The 18,640-nt window shown below is 43.0% G+C and overlaps 1 protein-coding gene across 3 annotated transcripts in view; it reads right to left on the bottom strand.

Moving 5' to 3' along the window:
• The window catches only part of kcnt2b (potassium sodium-activated channel subfamily T member 2b), a 32,898-nt gene that overhangs the window by 3,644 nt on the left and 10,614 nt on the right, over positions 1 to 18,640 (bottom strand). For 2 of the 3 annotated variants that reach the window (XM_029436856.1, XM_029436857.1), the window contains exons 3-24: positions 18,447 to 18,549; positions 18,093 to 18,155; positions 17,214 to 17,262; positions 16,769 to 16,828; positions 15,984 to 16,058; positions 15,695 to 15,778; positions 15,181 to 15,275; positions 14,314 to 14,494; positions 11,286 to 11,450; positions 10,536 to 10,672; positions 9,741 to 9,804; positions 8,869 to 8,977; positions 4,688 to 4,796; positions 4,522 to 4,578; positions 3,333 to 3,485; positions 2,996 to 3,249; positions 2,010 to 2,328; positions 1,832 to 1,937; positions 1,578 to 1,750; positions 1,010 to 1,081; positions 756 to 890; positions 557 to 668 (exon numbers count right to left, since the gene is read on the bottom strand). In XM_029436856.1, the coding sequence (XP_029292716.1) occupies positions 557 to 668; positions 756 to 890; positions 1,010 to 1,081; positions 1,578 to 1,750; positions 1,832 to 1,937; positions 2,010 to 2,328; positions 2,996 to 3,249; positions 3,333 to 3,485; positions 4,522 to 4,578; positions 4,688 to 4,796; positions 8,869 to 8,977; positions 9,741 to 9,804; positions 10,536 to 10,672; positions 11,286 to 11,450; positions 14,314 to 14,494; positions 15,181 to 15,275; positions 15,695 to 15,778; positions 15,984 to 16,058; positions 16,769 to 16,828; positions 17,214 to 17,262; positions 18,093 to 18,155; positions 18,447 to 18,549 (2,675 nt within the window). Of the gene's footprint in view, positions 1 to 556; positions 669 to 755; positions 891 to 1,009; positions 1,082 to 1,577; positions 1,751 to 1,831; positions 1,938 to 2,009; positions 2,329 to 2,995; positions 3,250 to 3,332; positions 3,486 to 4,521; positions 4,579 to 4,687; positions 4,797 to 8,868; positions 8,978 to 9,740; positions 9,805 to 10,535; positions 10,673 to 11,285; positions 11,451 to 14,313; positions 14,495 to 15,180; positions 15,276 to 15,694; positions 15,831 to 15,983; positions 16,059 to 16,768; positions 16,829 to 17,213; positions 17,263 to 18,092; positions 18,156 to 18,446; positions 18,550 to 18,640 lie in introns of those variants that run through there. The other variant, XM_029436858.1, reaches the window with a different exon arrangement.

Below are 18,640 nucleotides of genomic sequence, written 5' to 3'. Positions count from 1 at the left end.
GATGTGATGGAAGTTTCTCAAATTCTGACAGTTCGTAAGCATCACCAATGGAACTGCACCCGTAAAACAGTTTTCTCTTTCTTTCTTTCCTTTTTTATTTATTTATGTAACACTCAGTGCTAAAACAGTTACCTGTTTGCATGTTTTTGTAAAGTGTGATTAAACTAAAAAAATCCCAAGAAAACACACATTTCCCAAACAAAGAAATAGCTGGAAAGCCACCAGAGGTTCGTCCTGCTGTGAGGCAACACTGCAAGAAATTTCAACAAATACTTATCTCATAATATTGTTATTCCCAGATTGAGATCCATATTAATAAGTGATGTCAAGCAGGGACTAATTTGCTCATTTGCTGATAAATGTTATTGATGCCAAGGATGGAAATTAATTAGCTGCCACACAGAGAGCAACGAAAGAAATGAAACAAAGGCTATAATCAATTACACATGTTCACTGCAAAACAGTCTGCTGTGATTGTTCTCATTGTTTTGTTGTTATGGCGTCTGGGTTGATGAAAATGAGAGAGAGTGTTAGTTTGAGGGTATGAAGCTTTTACCTTTTCCAGTTTGGACAGAGCCAGAGAGTAGTGGTCTTTGACTTTGAACTGCATGAAGCGCATGTTGGCTGGGTGGGTGAGCTCCGTGATGATACTAAGAGCTGGGAATAGTCTGGGAGGAGAGAGATTAATGGGTAAAAGAAAACACTTACTTTAAGACAGTGTCTGAGATTGTAGAGCAAGTTTGGGCAAAGCATACCTGAAGAGGGTCTGGACATTGACAATGGTCTTTGCGTCGGCCATGTAGTCCTCCTCTGCAATCATGGAGCTCTCCTTGTCAACCACCACCATCGTGTCGGCGAAAGTGACTCCGCATCGCAGCAAACTGTCCAGACTGTGAATAGCATGAGAGAGAAAATCAAAGGGTACTCAAAGACATTTGAGAGGTGCAAAAGCACTTACATGAATAAAGATCCAGGAAACAGATCAGCGTGGCGCTTTGGTCTATCTTACTTGTCGATGGAGCCGACTGTGTAGAACACCATGGGGAACCAACAGATTGCCTCCAGGAAGTCTGCTTCAGGTCTGAAACAATCAAAAGACAAACAGACTGATTTCCTAGAGATTTATATGTGCCATGATGAAGAGGGAACTTCCCTTCAGAGACGGACCCTCGTCACTCAGCCTGAGAAATACAACACAGCCCGAAGAGAGAGCTGAAAATAACAGCACTACACTGGAGTGACTCAGCATTTTATTGCCTTTTTATTGGATTCCACTCTCATTTGGCTGACTGCGTTTGTGTACCAGCCATAATACACGACACAGTATTGTAGAGCGCATTGTCCTGAAAACGTTCACCGTTTCACAAATCATGTTTACTGTGAACTGAAATAGCTCAGTTTTTCTCCTCCACTGGCTATTTAAGGAGGACCTTTTTTCTTCTCTTTCTATCATCCAGGGCAACTTAGATTTGTCGCTGTTGAACTCACAGCACTAACATGGAACCTATTTCAGTTTGACGCTGTGTTTTTAAGCATGAACAGCAACATAGTAGCAAGTAACGTAGATGCGTCCTTACATGCTCTCAAGCAGAAGCACAATGGGGTTGAGCTCCTTCCTGGGTCGGTAGTAGGCCCTTAGAGGCACAATGAAGTTGTACAGACCGTTTCCTGCACTCTCCGCGGACACAATGATCAATTTGTTTTTGAAGCCATAGCAGCGGGCATCCTCAAAAAGGGTGTGGTGACACGCCTAGGAGAGAAGCAGAGTGGTCATGGAGGATGGCAGCAATGTCAACTTGTAAAAGATAGCAAGCCATGTAAATTCCCTTACCTTGTCCATGCGCAGGCAGCAGAAAGGCATCTTTTCTTGAAGGAGGTGGCACAGCGCAGGCGAGCTGCCGATGTATGGAGAGTTCAGCGGGTATCCCTTCACCCACCTGTAGCACAAGCCCACAGTAACCTCTGCACAAGTTTACACTTCAATGATGAAAATTCAAATCATGACTTACTCGCAGTGTCGACCCCACCAGTGGGCGCTCTCGTCTCTGTCACTGTCCTCCTTGCCCTCTTCTCCTCCCTCGTCTTCTGACTGGTCTCCCAGCAGGTCGAAGGTGGGGTTGTTGACACCGTCCACCAGCTCCAGGACGGGGGCGATGCTGTGCCGCCTCTCCTCGGCTGACTCTCCCATGGAAGGCAGGGCCAAAGTGTTGGCGCCACCCATCTCGGCCCTGCTCCTGTTTACTCTTCCGCTGCCCAGCACGGTGCTCCCCGGGTCCTGGCCTTCCGGGCTGCTGTCACTGGAGTCCTGCAGGTCGATGGCCACTGTGCCTGTAAGATACACACACAGCCATCAGTGATCATCAGGCAGAGATGGAGCTAAAGGTTCAAACACTATACATGATGACAACAACCCATGTGAAGCAGCACAAGCAGCTTTCTTCAGGGTGTAAAAGAGTGAAGAAGGTTTGTCCTGCTACCATGAAATAGCCATCTGATTAAATACTTATTTAACTTCTTGCCAGAAGAGTGCATTGGAGGATGTTTCTTCTTTTTCTTTTACCTTTGTGTTCCCTACCAAAGAACATCTTCAATAAACTTCTGAGCTCTTCTCTTTTCTGACTATACGTGATGTGTTTGACCAGATCCCTGATAACACATACTGTAGTAAGAGCATTTATAAAATAGTGAGCTGTACAGTTGCATTGTTGTCCACCAGGTGGTGTGTTTGTAAAACCAACATTTCAGTTAATTTGGCAGTTGCTCTTATCAAGTGTTACTTATAATGAGAAATGTGTTAATGTCTCTGAAAAGCTATGCATATCTTTAACACAGATAGGTTTCAAATGTGAGAACTGCAATATTCTGACAGCTGTGAACGTGCTGCTGCTGCTGACAGTTTAATGACAGGCTTGCATGTTTGACCAACACAGACTGCAAACAGAAGATCAGAGTGTAAATGTTACACAGTGTTTGTGCCGTGCACAGTCTGACTGACCCATGCTGGCGATAATACTGTGGACTGGCAGGCGGGTGAGTCCATGGTAGATGGATTGGTGCACTCCCCTGGTATTTCCTCCTGTGCCGCCCCACGATTTCTCCCTGTGGCCCCTGACAAATGCCGAGTTCTCCTCTTTGGATATATTGATGTAAAAGCATGTGTCAGAGGCCCCCATGATGTGGCAGGGACCAGGGTTCAGCAGGATGTTGGTGGTGTCCAATCTGCGTACTCCGATCAAACACACTCCATACCTGCACAAAGACGAGGTCAGCTCTGAAAAGTGCAGGATGGTTTGTGTCCTCATTTCTTTTGGATTTTCCACATTATGACTTACTTTTTGTGAGCATGAAAGGAGGCAAAGGTGAAACTCTTGCCCTGGTACTCCCCGAAGAATTTACTTTCCTCCAGGCGGATGTGGTGCACCTCATTGGCTGAGCAGCGCCGGTAGGTTCGGTGCCATTGGTCTGCTGAACATGCACCATCCTCCCTGAGACAGAAAAGGGGGATTGATTGGCCACGAGGGGATAAATTGACCTTTAAAATGGGTACGGCAGCTCAGCACCAGGGCCACATCAGAGGATTCTCCACTGAAAGTCTCAGAGGTAACATCTCACATCTCTGTCACAGAGCTGCTGATCAATATGTCAATCAGTACAAGGATGGACAGCCAGCCTGTCTCAACAATAGCTCCCAGAGGTTAACATTCACGCAGTTAGGTGGACAACATTTTTCTCTGAGGGATATGGCTTTAGACGCGGCGTCTAAAGAGGTGATAGCATGAAGCAAGGGTGTGGGGGTGTGAATGTGGGTGGCCTGCGACTGCATTACGTAAACAAGTGTTAAAGCGAATTTGCAGTTTACAGGAACTACTGTAAGTGTAAGGCTGGAGAGGAGGAGGACAAATCGTGAAGCATTGTCACAGCCAATAACCCAAATGGCAACAAGTCCAGATATAGAAGCATACTTATGAAATGCATTGCTTTAGAATGTCAAAACTCCTCAGACACAGTAGTATTAAAGTTAGTACTTCTTTAACATATAAATATGTTTTCTTTACATGCGATCAAAGAGCTTGTTAATGTAATATCTACTGTCTTTAAACACATGCATTTTCGATGAAACACTTTCACATAATCAGTCTCACACCTGCACAGGTGCGCTACTCGTCCGTGTGAATACGTTTGTTGGTTTGGATCACACTGCACGAGTGTGTGAAAGTTTGTAAGTGGATGTTTTGATATAGTTTTGCCCCCGTTAAATGTATCAAGACTTATCTCAGATTTTGGATTCTTTGTTCACCGTGGAAGCATGCGAGGTAGCATAATGATACAAAGGAGTAACTAAATATCGAACAATTTTCCCAAATAACATTCTGGCGCTTTTTATAGTCAGTCCAAAACTGTTTCTATTGTCAACAGAATCTCCTCACAGTATAACACAGAAGAACTTGCAATCTATGGAAGTTTGGGTGAATATTGTACCACAGTATTCCTGAGTGTGAATACAGATCAGCTGAATCCTACCTGTTGAGGGCTTGAAAGGCTCCTACACGCTGCTTGAAGCCCTCTTGGGAGGCCATTCTGAAGAAAATAATAATAATAAGTTCACCGACAGTGAAGAGATATTTGACTGTCAACTGACCAAACAAATAGCGAGAGGGATAAGGAGAAAGAAAGCAAGTGAACGTACTGTCCTCTGGAGGAGTGGATCAATAGAGTGATGAGTGTTGAGGTACCAGGGCACACACAGTTTAAAGCCAGCATGGCATACTTAAACTCTTCTTCACACACCACGTGATCTGCAAACACAGGAAACAAGAAGGGCAAAGTGACCGAGGTCGGCAAAATACAAACTCTCACATTCTGCTCCATAAAAGTTTCAACTCTGAGCCCAACAGCGCTGCAGAATGTGTGTGTGTGTATGTGTGTGTGTGTGTGGTGTGAGGAACAGAGAAAGGTGTAACATAAAGGGGTCATACATTATCTCACTTAATCTCTGGTGATATTTAGCCTTGCAAATTGCAATTTTATCCGCTGAGGTTTGGGGATACAGTATATACAGTATCTCTGAGTTTTATGCTTCCACCCAACACGAGAGAGTGAATAACATTTCATCTTTTGCCTCTAAAAGAAGCCTTAATCTATTATTTCTTATCTCCGCTAGGCATAAACCTGGGGGGGGAGATCATGTGTTTCGGTCGTGTTTGTGCGTGTGCGTGTGTGTATCTGTCTGTCTGCAGGTAATCTCGCATACTACTGGAGCCATCAGCCTAATACCTTTTGTGCACATCTATGATTGTGTGCTCAAGGACCTTTCCGTGGTCCCAGTGATTCACACATTTTGAAAGAAATATTTTATTGACTGTTTTATGTCGTCATTGACTGCTGACTCCTCACTCCTTTTAACGGGTTTGGGAGGGAGACACACATGGTGGAGAATCTGCACTTTACTAGTTTAAATGAATGATTTGGTCTATAAAATCTGAGCCATCACATGTTCCCAGTACCCAAGGTGACCAATAATCTGAACCCTAAAAATATTGAATTTATACAGCTATAAAACAGGCGACATTTTTACTTTGTATATGACTAAAAATGGTTGTTGGTTAATTTCATCACTAGTTTAAAGAACTGAAAAACAACATTTGAAAACCTCAATAATAAAATAATATCGTGGTTAATCTAGTAAGTGAACAGTAGACTGTGTTAATATGGCTGCAGACACACACACACACACACACACACACACACACACACACACACACACACACACACACACTCAAATATGTCACTATTTCATGTTGGAAAATATGTCACTTGATGTTTGTCTAACACAAACGAGTCGAGCAGACAGCCTTGTCAATCATCCTCTTGCAGCAGCTCCCCGTTTGCTCCCATGGGATCAGTTTTATATCACCCGCGTGCCGTGGACCACCACTCAGTTTTTGGGGGGTGATGGAGAGACTTAGCAACAAGCCAGTGATTCAGCGTCAGCCTTATTAAACCGCCTTTCAATCACATCATCCAAGACCTAACGCTGCCTGTGAACCAAGCAAACCAAACTGAACAAACACAGACGACACTCCACTTGTTTACCTGTAGCCACACGGCCTCCTCTATGAAAGGAAAAACCAATAGAGTGATTCATGTTTGTAGTGAGCCAATCAGTGAATTGGGTGCAGAGAGCTTCCATTTCCCCTGCTGTGTAATTCTTGATTGCATTATATTTGGTGATGAGCACACGGGCATATTAGAGCTTCCTTGTTTCAAAACAATTTTGAGCTAGGTCATAAAATCACAATATGTGCTCTGTATTAGGAAATAATTGGTGGTGAACGTTAGAGCCTGACATGACGCATCAGACTCAATCCGCTGAGAGCCAGATGACATGTAAATGCAATTTCTTAAATAAATTAATTCTGTGTGTGCCTAAAGCTGAGCAGGTGAGAGACAATTAAAACGGCTGATTGTGGCTCTTCTGCTGAAGTACCAATGTTCCTTTGGCTCAGAACAGTGTCTTATAATGCAGCTCACACACATGCACACAGAATGCTATTCAGCCTGTGAGTTTGTTTTAAAGCTTTTATAGACCAACGGGCATCTGTAAGCCTGCAGAGTAAATTATAAAAACATTGATATTGCATCTTTGGAGGAACAGCATTCATTATTATTGTTGCACACACACATTCCACTCTCGCTGCCTGCGTCTTACACACAGCATGTCTAACTCACAAAGCACAGACACAGTAGTCACACACCAAATTGAGTGCAATATCCAATTTCTAACATCCTTCTTACGTTTCTCTTAACCACTGTGATCCCTTCACTTCCCCTTCTCTTCTCTGTTTACTGTTCGCCACAGCCCTCCACCTCTCAGGTGCCTGGACCCAGACCATCAGAGAAACCAATTACAGACCCCGACACACTGCACGCACGCACACACACAGATCAGGGTCTTAGTACCCAATTCTGCAGATTCTCTATCACTCTAGACGGGTATTAAAAGTGTGTGCAGTTATGTGTATGTATGCGTTTGTAGATGTGCTTACCTGCACCCTCTGCAGGAGTGCTATAACGACCACTAATTAAATCAGTAAGCTGTTATTGTTTGTATGAGTGAGCTGCTCTCGACACTGTCCATGCGGCCGCAATGAGCCAAGCTCAGCAGGGCGACTGGCGTTCAGAACACAAACTGAGGAGATAATCAATCGACACTCTGCACCCCATTTTTGTGCGGTTACTCGAGTGCCTCTGGGTTTCATGCCTGGGCGCAGCATCATACTGATCTTTCCTAATGAACGCTGAGTTATTCCTGTGGATCAAATTAAATGGTGTATCCCTTGCTCATTATTGCCTCCCACACTAGCACTTGGTGGGTATATTTCAAGTGGTGTCAAAACATGGCATCTGTCCTTACAGTAATGTTCTTGTGACTGCTTACTGAAGTGCTGCCTGAGTCTACTGTGGTGACTTCAGGGTTAGAGGAACATTATAGTCTGTTGATTGTAAACTTTGTGTTTTGTGTTCTTAAGAGGGGTACATTACTTTTCTCAAGTCCTGCAGGGGAATTTATCATCAGCAAGAAACAATGTCATATTTTAAAATGAATGAGGACGATTTTTTGATGTCAAGATAACACATCTAAGCAATTCACATACAGTCTGACTCCCAGCACAGGAGCGGGAGTTTTACACAAAGCTAACGGAAAATTATATAATATACAAAGGTTGTTATCATGAATGAACATGAGATTATCTTTCTACCTCACGATTCCTGCGCGACTAATAACAAAGACCTCAGTCTGGCTGTGGTAGTGAGGTGTTCAAACAACGCTGCAGGGGCAAAGGAGGATCGCCTACGGGGAGAGCTCATCCGCCAGGTTACTCCTCAAAAGAAGAGGATTTTCTGGAAGCAAAATTAAATGTTAATCATTGATAAAGACAGCTAGGTTGAGGGCGGCAGGCTAGAATTGAGTTCTCAAGGGCTGTAGGCAGAGAGATGTGTGAGAAAGAGGAAATGGTGAGAGAGAGAGAGAGAGAGAGAGAGAGAGAGAGAGAGAGAGAGAGAGAGAGAGAGAGAGAGAGAGAGAGAGAGAGCGCTTGGATGAAAGACAATTTCCTTCAATTAAATAGCTCAAAAGCAGAGGCTATGTTAGTTGGCACACCACACCAGGTCCAGTCTTCCCCCATAACCCACATCACCTTTTCTGACCAAAACATACCCCTATCACCATCAGTCACCAACCTAGGTGTAAGATGTGACCCTCATCTGACCTTTGACACCCACATCAAACACCTGTGCAAGACCTCCTTCTACCACCTCAGGAACATTGCGAAACTCGGCCCAACACTCTCCCTGTGAGATGCTGAACAACTCGTCCACACCTTTGTCTCCTCATGGTTGGACTACTGCAACGCTCTCCTCATCGGGATTCCTAGCGGGAGCCTTCAAAAGCTCCAATATATCCTATATATATATATATATATATATATAGGGTGCGAAAATATAACCACATCACACCCATTCTCCACTCCCTCCACAGGCTTCCTGTCGCATTCAGGATCAAACACTAAATCTCCCTACTCACCCATCAGTGCATACATGGAAATGCTCCTCCGTACCTCAAGGAACTCCTCCCCCAACAAACCTCCACACGCAACCTCCGCTCCTCTAAAAAAACTTTGCTCCACCCCCCCAGCACCAAGCTCCGCACCATGGGCGATCCCATGTCATCGCAATGCAAACCTGAAGTAGCATCTGCATTCTGATGTGATCAAATAACAGAAGTTGAATCCAAACAAGAACGAACACACACACATTTAGCTGACATGTCACTGTCAGTGTTTTTTGATTTCACACTCCCTGGCCCACCTGCAAATTTGACGTGGAACTTGTTCTCTGGCTTGAGAATCTGGACGTACAAGGGGCAATTTGGAGCAAAGTCTTTCACTGCCCAGGCTCGGAGGATGGTCTGATGATCCTGAGAAAATTGGAGACGGAGGGGATTGAGATGGATGAAGTGAAAAGTAGGGAGAGAGAGAGAGAGAGAGAGAGAGAGAAAGAGAGAAAGAGAGAAAGAAGGGTAAAACGCCACTATTAACGGCATCAGATCGCAGCACCTGTCTAATAATCCTGCTAAACCACTGACTGCACAGAGGAATTGAATGGCCCTCAAGGGAATTCGCAGTAATGCCATTCTGACATATTTCTACAAAGAAGTATTTAAGACTACACAGAATAGAGGCGAGACCATGACTGAGAGAAACTCAGTCAAAGGAAACACAAGACTAAGAGTTTTACCGCCATGCTAGCAGCTCTGTGATGCTTTACTTTGGCACAATGGTGCTTTGATCTAATAAGATAATGTCAGCATGCTGACATGTTCACAGGAACACGCTGATGTTTACTATAGTCACATGCTAGTTAGCACTAAGTTTGTAGTTATTGCAAGCAGTGCTGTATAACAGCACACCTGCATACATTGTTTCTATTGTGCAATTAATGTTTTGGTGGAAGAATGTAAAACATCACCAACAATAAAAGCACAAAACTTCAGCACAATGCAGTGAACTGAATAAACTTGTTTCCAAATCTGCTTTAATGATTTTATATTTATGTTCACTCCAGAAAAGTATAAAAAGTAAAATACAAGATTTTAAATTTTTTTAATCAGTTTATCAGTTTTATGGATATTTAGCATTATGAGGAGTCATGGCGATACAGGGAAGCAGTGAGGAACGTACAGCAGCAATGCGGTCCACTTCAAACCGGTTACTGAGGATAAAGCAGGCCTCAGCATCGTCCATCCTGCAGGCAGTTAATAGAGCATGTGGCAATGGGAGCGAGAGAGAGAGAGAGAGAGAGAGAGAGAGAGAGAGAGAGAGAGAGAGAGAGAGAGAGAGAGAGAGAGAGAGAGAGAGAAGCGATGAGGAGAGAAAACATGGAAAGGAGGGTGTTGTCATGTTATTGAGGGAGAGGACAAAAGAGAAAAAAGCAGGACAATAGAAAAACAAATGAACCAATGTGTCTTTCAAGCCCACGCTATTTAGTGTGTAGATGAAAGGAGGCGAGGGAGGGAGATTTAAAAAGAAAACAAAAAAGAAAACGGCTTTTGCTCCCTTCCTTTCCCTGTAACCTACGTGTTTCGGCTGTATTATAAAACTCCAGGGGGTAAACAATAAGAAATATGACTCTGTAATTACAGCTGTTATTTAAAGGCTGTATGTGCTTTAGGTATTAATTAGGAGCTCAAGCGTCTACATGTGAGGTCTTCAAACTCAGTTCTGTTACGGGATTTCTTTTCATTGCTCGTATTATTTTGTGATAATAATGCTTCTCATAGATTTGTAGAGACAGATGGCCGATAGATAGATAGATAGATAGATAGATAGATAGATAGATAGATAGATAGATAGATAGATAGATAGATAGATAGATAGATAGATAGATAGATAGATAGATAGATAGATAGATAGATAGATAGATATGAAACTAAATACATAAACTTGTGATTGTTGTTTTTGGTCACAGTGACTCACTTGGCCCTCATCAGGTCTTGGTCTTTGAGGGCAGAACCCTGCAGGTAGATGACTCTCTGGGCCCACAGAGGGACATGTAGGACCCTCCTAACCTGGACATCCATCTCTGCTGGGCAAAGGATCACCACATAGTAGTCCTAAACACACATACACACACACACACACAATTTGTATTGTGGCTGAAGAGGGTTTAACCAACAGCAATACACGGTCACAGGCTTTCGTTTATTTTTGTTACATTGCCAATCTTAAAGGGTGTTAAGTAATATCAGCCTGCCAGAAGGTAGACGCTACAGAGGGGAAGGCAGAGACGTGGGCGCTTGAGAGTGGCATACTGCAGAGGATAGCAAAGAGAGAAGAGAGAAGTTCCTTCCCAGCGTATGCTTAGAAAGGGACTTTTTATTTGTTATTTTATAAGTTGCATTCTGAACCATTGATTGGCTTTTTCAAACGAGTTGTGATGTAATAAAATCCTGCTGCTTCAACTGAGACTTCCACCTTCAAAAGACTTTTGTGAAAACAGTCCTGTGTGAAAGCTATGCAAAACACATTTTTGAGTGGAGGGGGACTTTAACTTTAAATCATTAATTTAACCACACACAGCTGCTCCAACATGAATAAGACAGCATGTTGATCCTCTGCTTTAACCTCAGCAGTTCGGGCAACTGTAGAGGATTACAGATAAACACTAGACCCCCCCCCCCCCCCCACAACACCCTTTGTGTCCTACTGAAAACCATTTGGAGAGACCTGTAGTCGGGGGTGAGCGAAGAACTCATTGAGGAAGTCCATGAGGAGGTCGATTTTGAGACAGCTGACACACAGCACCACGTGCTTCTCCGTCTGCGCCCTGTAGCGGCTGTAGTTCCCCCCGGACTTCTGCCGCTCCATCCACAGAAAGGCCAGCTGCTCGAACTGCATTCAGGATGACATCCATCACATTCAACAGATGGAAATTGGATTATGTTAGTTGGAATACAGGGAGGAGACAGGTGGCTTAAGGAAAGAAAACAATGCCTTATAGAGAGTAGTGTTTTCATTTAATTACGGAGAGTGTTTGGGGAATTAAGAAAAGTGGAGATTTGGTTTAGGATGCAGGCTGAATGGAACATGATCGCAGACAGAAATAGAGGTCGGTAGGCAGCTAATAACTGTAAGCCTTAGTGAAAACATTTTCATGTGTGTGGAGGGCCGGCCAGGCGGGTCGATGGATGGTGTGATTTCACAGATGAAGAGCCCGAATGTTCAAGAGACGGCATTGAAAATACCCAAATATTTTATTGTGAGCACGTTGGATTAAAATGATTCATAGCACCGATTACTGTGCTGCAAACCAGAGCGCAGAAAATGTTTCAATACTGGGGAAAAAGCATTAAATGTGTATACATACAGTACATACAGTTTATATACATATATACATACATACATGTGTACATACATATACAGTATGTATGTATGTATATATATATATATATATATATATATATATATATATATATATATATATATATATATATATATATATATATATATATACATACAGTACATACAGTTTATATACATACATACATACATACATACATGTGTACATACATATACAGTATGTATGTATGTATATATATATATATATATACATACAGTACATACAGTTTATATACATACATACATACATACATACATACATACATACATACATACATACATGTGTACATACATATACAGTATGTATGTATATATACACACAGTATATATACAAATACATATATATTTAGCTTGTTAAAGCTGGAAAACACCATCAGGCCAGACGCATCCATATGACAACATTGTTTTATTCAGATAGTATTTGTGAAGAGCTAGCTCTCGATGGCAGATTATTTACAGAACTGTGATTTGTATCAAGGAAAGTCTCCAAACCGGTTAAACTGAATTGGAAACAAGAAAAATGACGTAAATGGTTGGCTTTTTTTTTATGTCATTTTCAAATCAATATCCTTTTTTAGGCTCAGAATTACACAGAATGACTTGTCAAGAGGAACATTTCTTTTGGTGTGTTGTGGACAGGTACAGGAAAACCAATAGAGGCAGAAATAAGAAAAAAAGACAGGAGTTGAATCCTGATGTGCTCTGTGGATCATGGCAGGAGTCACACACACACACACACACACACACACACACACACACACACACACACACACACACAGACACATACACACACACACACACACACAGGTGGGGTTGGGGTTGGGGCCAGTTTCTAAATGTCAAGGGGTATTTATGGATGAAAGATGGGGAGAGGGAGCGGGTGAGGATGACATGGCATCCATGTTGATGATAAACAGATTGCAATTTCTTTATGAGTCGGTTTGTGCAAGTCAAGCAAAAGTTTCTTCATGCTTATGTCTTTTGTGAATGTTTTTGTCTACCACCCAGTCACAGCTGATGGGAAAAACAAAACAGTGAGAGTGTGTTCAACAGCCATAACGCTGCGTAGGATGCAGCCCTACACCTACTGCTTATGTGACCAGATCAAAAAAAGAAAAGCTATCAAAGACGTGTAGCGTCGTCACAAAAGAAATCCAATTTGCAACAAAATATGAATGTCAGTCATTTGTGAATTGTTGTGTGTGATTTCCTGCCCTCCTCTGACTGCAGGCACAGTATACACACGCAAAGGAAAGTCATCCCATTAGCACTTTTAAATCTTTTGGGAAGGAAGGAAGGAAGACACTCTCACTGTTCTGTTCTTGGAGTAAAAATAGTGTGGCAGACCTATGTAGGATGAAGTGAGTCATCACATTATTGTGCAAGGGGGAAAATATGATAATTATTAGTCTTAACAGAGAAAGCTTTACTGTAATCATCTTACCAAAGAAAACAAAATAGCTTTTGCGGATCCCAAAGCTATCCCAAGCTACAGGACTGTCTCAGAAAATTAGAATATTGTGATAAAGTTCTTTATTTTCTGTAATGCAATTAAAAAAACAAAAATGTCATGCATTCTGGATTCATTACAAATCAACTGAAATATTGCAAGCCTTTTATTATTTTAATATTGCTGATTATGGCTTACAGCTTAACTCTTTGAGACATTTCTTTTTGTGTCTTACCCTCCTGATGGAGGGTGTCAATGATGGTCCTCTGGACAGCAGTCAGATCAGCAGTCTTCCCCATACTTGTGATTTAGTTTACTGAACCAAGCGTGTGTTTTTCAAGGCTCAGGAAACCCTTGCAGGTGTTTCGAGTTAATTAGACGATTCAAGTGATTCGTTGAACACCCTACTAGTATACTTTTTCATGATATTCTAATATTTAGAGATAGGATATTTGAGTTTTCTTAAGCTGTATGCCATAATCAGCAATATTAAAATAATAAAAGGCTTGCAATATTTCAGTTGATTTGTAATGAATCCAGAATGTATGACATTTTTGTTTTTTTAATTGCATTACAGAAAATAAAGAACTTTATCACAATATTCTAATTTTCTGAGACAGTCCTGTAAGTGCGTATGTGCTCGGTTTATCTTAGATTTGTACACTTGAATATTACAGGACAGCCTGGCAGAGCGCTGTTGGCTGCTCCAAAAGTTAAATTAAAAATAAAATATAAGGCAGGTGAGATGCGTTTTTTTCCTTTCGGGCTTCTCAACTCATCAAATCAATAAGTTTGGATCACTTTTGAAAACTCACCTCAAAAGCTTTGTGTGAAATAGTTAGCTCTTCCTCTGAATCACATCTACTGCCTGTGATTGTGTTAGAGGTCATCACTATTGTTTCTCACCTGGATGGGAAGCACGATGAGCGCCACGAAGATCATGATGACCACCAGGAGCTGCGAGGGCCAGATCTGGGGGGTGACGTCTCCAAATCCCACCGTGGAGAAGGTGACCACGCAGAAGTAGAGCGAGTCAAACAGGGTCAGGTTGTTGCCCGCTCGCTCCAGGTGTTGGATACCGCAGATGCTGATGGTGGTCGGAAGGGTTGGAAAGATGGAGAAGAGGAAGTGAATTACATCAGACTTCACATGCTGGGTGAAGTATAGGTGCCTGTGGGGGCCATTATACTTGGAGAGCTGTAGTTCACGCCTGCGTGAGTATGTGTGACTGTGGAGATGGGGGTGGATGCATGCTTCAGCGCCTTTGTGGGACACTGTATATTTGTGTATATAGGTGTGCGAGTGCAAGCCCCGCGTTTTATTGTGTCCTTTAAAGGATTGATGAGCCAACAGACAAATGTCAACCCTGAAATGGTCAGAGCTTAATTCATGATGCCTGTAGGATCTTCTGGATTAGCTCAGGCTTTCACTGCAGATATACAGCAAGCTGTCACATCCTCCACTGCACTGAAGCAATCGCCAGTTGTCATTTCAGAGCACTATCTCACTCTGACAGTTACCAATTACCTCTCTGCTCTCTGTCTTTTCATCTTTTAGCTCGAAACGCAGCATTTTTTAAATTCTCTTATATAATGTTCTTCTACATGTATCACACTATTGCTTTGCTTCTCTGCTCCTTTTCTCACCCTGCCCACAAATGTGACACCTTCCACTTCCTGTCCAACCTCCATTTAAAGGCTCTTATTTTTCTATCTTTTTTTTTCATAGCTTCCGCTCTTTCAGTTCAGTGTCAGCAGCAGCGAGGGTACCCACCACGTAAACATGAGGCAGACCAGTGTGCTGATGAGTATCACCACCTGGTTAAACATGGCTGAGTGCGTCCGCTGGATTGCCCTGTGGAGATCATTCTGCAGAGAGACAGACCCAGATATGAATATGGAAAACCACAACCGCCCAAATGCGGCTTTGTTAAAGTGGTAAATGAGGATAAAATGCAGTTGATGCAGTTTTGATAAAATAAAAAACAAGGGATGAAATATAAAAACGCACCAAATGTAGCAAAGAGGGAGACAGCTTATTAAAAAATGTGCAGCAAGCTCGGATGATATAGGACAGATGGAGGCAAGGAATGGGAAAAATGTCAATACCAAGCCCAAGGTGCAAGTTTAAATGTTTTGTAACTGATTTGCCTTCATTGCACAATAAACTGGTGAGCTTGAAATGGCACAGACAGAGCGGGGCAGTGGCAAGCCAACAAACAGAACATAACAGAGATGTTGAGATGAAAGCAATAAAAAAGAATTGGGTAGGGAGGTGCTTCACTCACTATCATGTTCTCCAGAGCGTGTTTGGCCAGCCAGCAATTGAGAAACACAGGAATGAAGAGATTTCTGAAGGAGGGTAAAATCACCTGTCAAGAAGAGAGAGCGTCAGTCTGCTTGGCTGCCTCCTCATGTTTTTTCATATGTTGCATACGGTCACAGGATTTCTCCCAAAAGGAAAGGCGTTCTGTGAGCATGTGCCTGTTGTGATATCCTCTCTGTAGTACTGTAGTCGGTGTTAAACATGGAATGTGTGTTGTGCGATGCTCGAGTGCCGCCGGTCTTTCCACTCACAGTGATCATGAAGGGAATGGCGCTGATCATCTCCAGTATGAAGGGGACACGTAATACTTGCTCCCAAACGTTGCCCTGGAAACACAAACCACACACATAAGGGGTCAGGAAACCCCATTGTCATGGCGACCTTCAGGAATTACCACATAGCAGGAAACGATTCGCGCGAGGTGGGAGGGAACAAATTTAGCGCCATAGAATTGATTGGGATGTTTAAGGGTTAAACATCTCCCTTGTGGTCTTTGAGAGAAGAAACAGCATTACTCAGTTTCCTCTAAGCTTTGCTGTTCGATTAAGATGTCAGCCATGGTTGTTTTTATGCGTCTCCCACCTGCATATGGCTGACCTAAATCGGACTAGTGTAGGTGGACAGGCACAGAGTATGTCCACAGGAATCAGTCAGCGCTAAATGTTAAGGTCTCTAGCCTCCAGAGTAATCTGCAGAGTGAGCCCTTTATAGGTTTATACTGTCAGGTACATCAAAAGCAGGGCAACCCGTTGATAGATCGCCCCCCCCCCGCTACAGCAACACATGGGCCGTCCCTAAAGTCTCTCTGATGTGTCAATAGCAGGGTGGTGCTAAGGAGGCCTCAAGGCCCGCTGAGGGTCTTTCCAAATGCAAGGAAAACACGAGTTAACACACACAGAGAAGTGCAAAGTGGACAAACGGCACCTTTAAGCATATTGTATGCATGCTCGCTCCCGCACACACATTTGTAGACATCATAGTCACAGACATCACAAAAAGGCTTCAGATTGGCTGTTGTGGGTTGTGAGTAACTCACCTTATAGCTGAGATACACGAGCAACATGGTTTCTGAAAAGCTGATGAAAGCCACAAGCACCTGCAAAAAAAAAAGAAAAAAGAGAGAGAATATTAGAGAAATTGAGAGATGCAGACAGAGAGGAGTCGGGGAGTGACCAGAGCAGAGAGAAATTAGGAGTCGCAGAGAAGGAAGAGGAGAGCGTGGGTGGAAACAGTTGGCTTGCTGATGATTGAGCTTCAGAGGGAACAGATTTAAGTGAAGCAAAAGACAGTCTGACTGTGTGTTTGTGTGTGTGTGTGTGTGTGTGATCATACTGTAAGTGCAAATGTGTTGTCAGGTTAAATGATCTGATTCTATTGAAGTCCGGAAATCAGTTGCAGTGTGATGGCGACAAACCGATAAAAATGAATGCAGAAATGATGACATGCACTTGTGTGAGACAGAAGTGTGAGATCTCTCTGACCTGCAGCACCCACAGCGGTAGAGGTCTATCCACCCAGATGATCAGTTTCCTACAGAGCGGAAGAAAGGGAAAGAATAGAGAGTAGAGGTGAGAGACGTGGCATAAAAGAATTGACAAAAATTAGACAGAGGTCATTTGAAAGGACAACATATTAAAATGACTTTCAGCCCAACACAATGACACAATGGGGACCATGAACACAACTCAGGTTACTAGTTAAAAATGTAATTATGCCGTTTACAACTGAACAGCAGTGGAGTGCACAGCTGCCAATGTGCTCATATTGTTGGAGAAAAGTAATATTCACACATCCAAATGGAAATATACAGCCTTACAGTGAGAGAAAAGGACGTTTCTTTTCTTAAAAGACACCCTGGGGCTTATCATGGCTGCTTGCCTGCCTGCGCTCTGATTTTCTCCTACGTGTCTGCTGCCTGGAGCAGGAGGCGGCCCATCCCTTTCCTGAGCTCACCCTGTCAGCCTCCTTATTCATTTGGAGCCAGAGCTTAGCCAGTGTCACCAGCCACCAATTAGATCATAGGTCCCTGAGCAGGAGACATGGCTGCAGCCTCCATGCACACTTCCTGGTTTCACTCCCTCTCTCGTAGATTACATGCTTTATCTCCACTAGATCGCTGTTGATTAGGCTGCACGGGCATTACATACATATTATGTTGACAGGTAGTCCATACAGTTTGATTGTGACAAATGAATGTAGATCTTTAATGCTCAATATCAGCATTGTGCATTGATTGCATTATACGACGTCTCCGACCAGTGGGCCGGTGTAGGGGATAGCAGTCCTCCAGGGTGCGCCATTTCATGCTCCTGGTCCGCAGGCCGAAGCCATCACTCCTAATTAGAGACTTGCATGCTTACCAGTCAAACTCATTCCAGGGACGGGATGTTGTGTTTTGTTTGGTGCAGTTTGCGCCGCTCACGCTGCAGGGGAGGATGAAACACAGAAAATGGTAATGAAAGTGACTTCCTGTCCAGCTTCTCTCACTAAAACTGGACCCTCAGCTAAGTCCAGATGTCAATTTACTTTCCTGATTGCATCTCCACCACATCTCTTCTCCCAACAACATCTGACACACATTCCTTTTAGGGGATACTCTTTCCACACCGTTATCTCATCTATTGACCTGGTGCACTTGTTCCTGCTATCAGGCCTCCACACTAAGAAGACTTTGTTTCGCCACATTAAGCCCATGTTATCTCCATTTCTCTCACCAGTCCTGTCTTCCGTCTTGCGGGTTGTCTAATAGGACTCTGACAATGTAGAGAAGGCAGCTCAGCACTTTCAGAGAAAAGTTAAACATTCGCACTCGCAGACCTGCGAAGGAAAATAAATGAATAAATAGCAGCTGAATATACAACATTTAATTTAACTTTGAATATGATTACTGTTGTTTTTAATATGCATG

Source organism: Cottoperca gobio, chromosome 8 (genome assembly GCF_900634415.1).
Source record: "Cottoperca gobio chromosome 8, fCotGob3.1, whole genome shotgun sequence".
Taxonomy (NCBI): Eukaryota; Metazoa; Chordata; class Actinopteri; order Perciformes; family Bovichtidae; genus Cottoperca; species Cottoperca gobio.
Note: the sequence above shows the minus strand (reverse complement) of the source record. Positions and strands in the feature narration are given on the sequence as shown.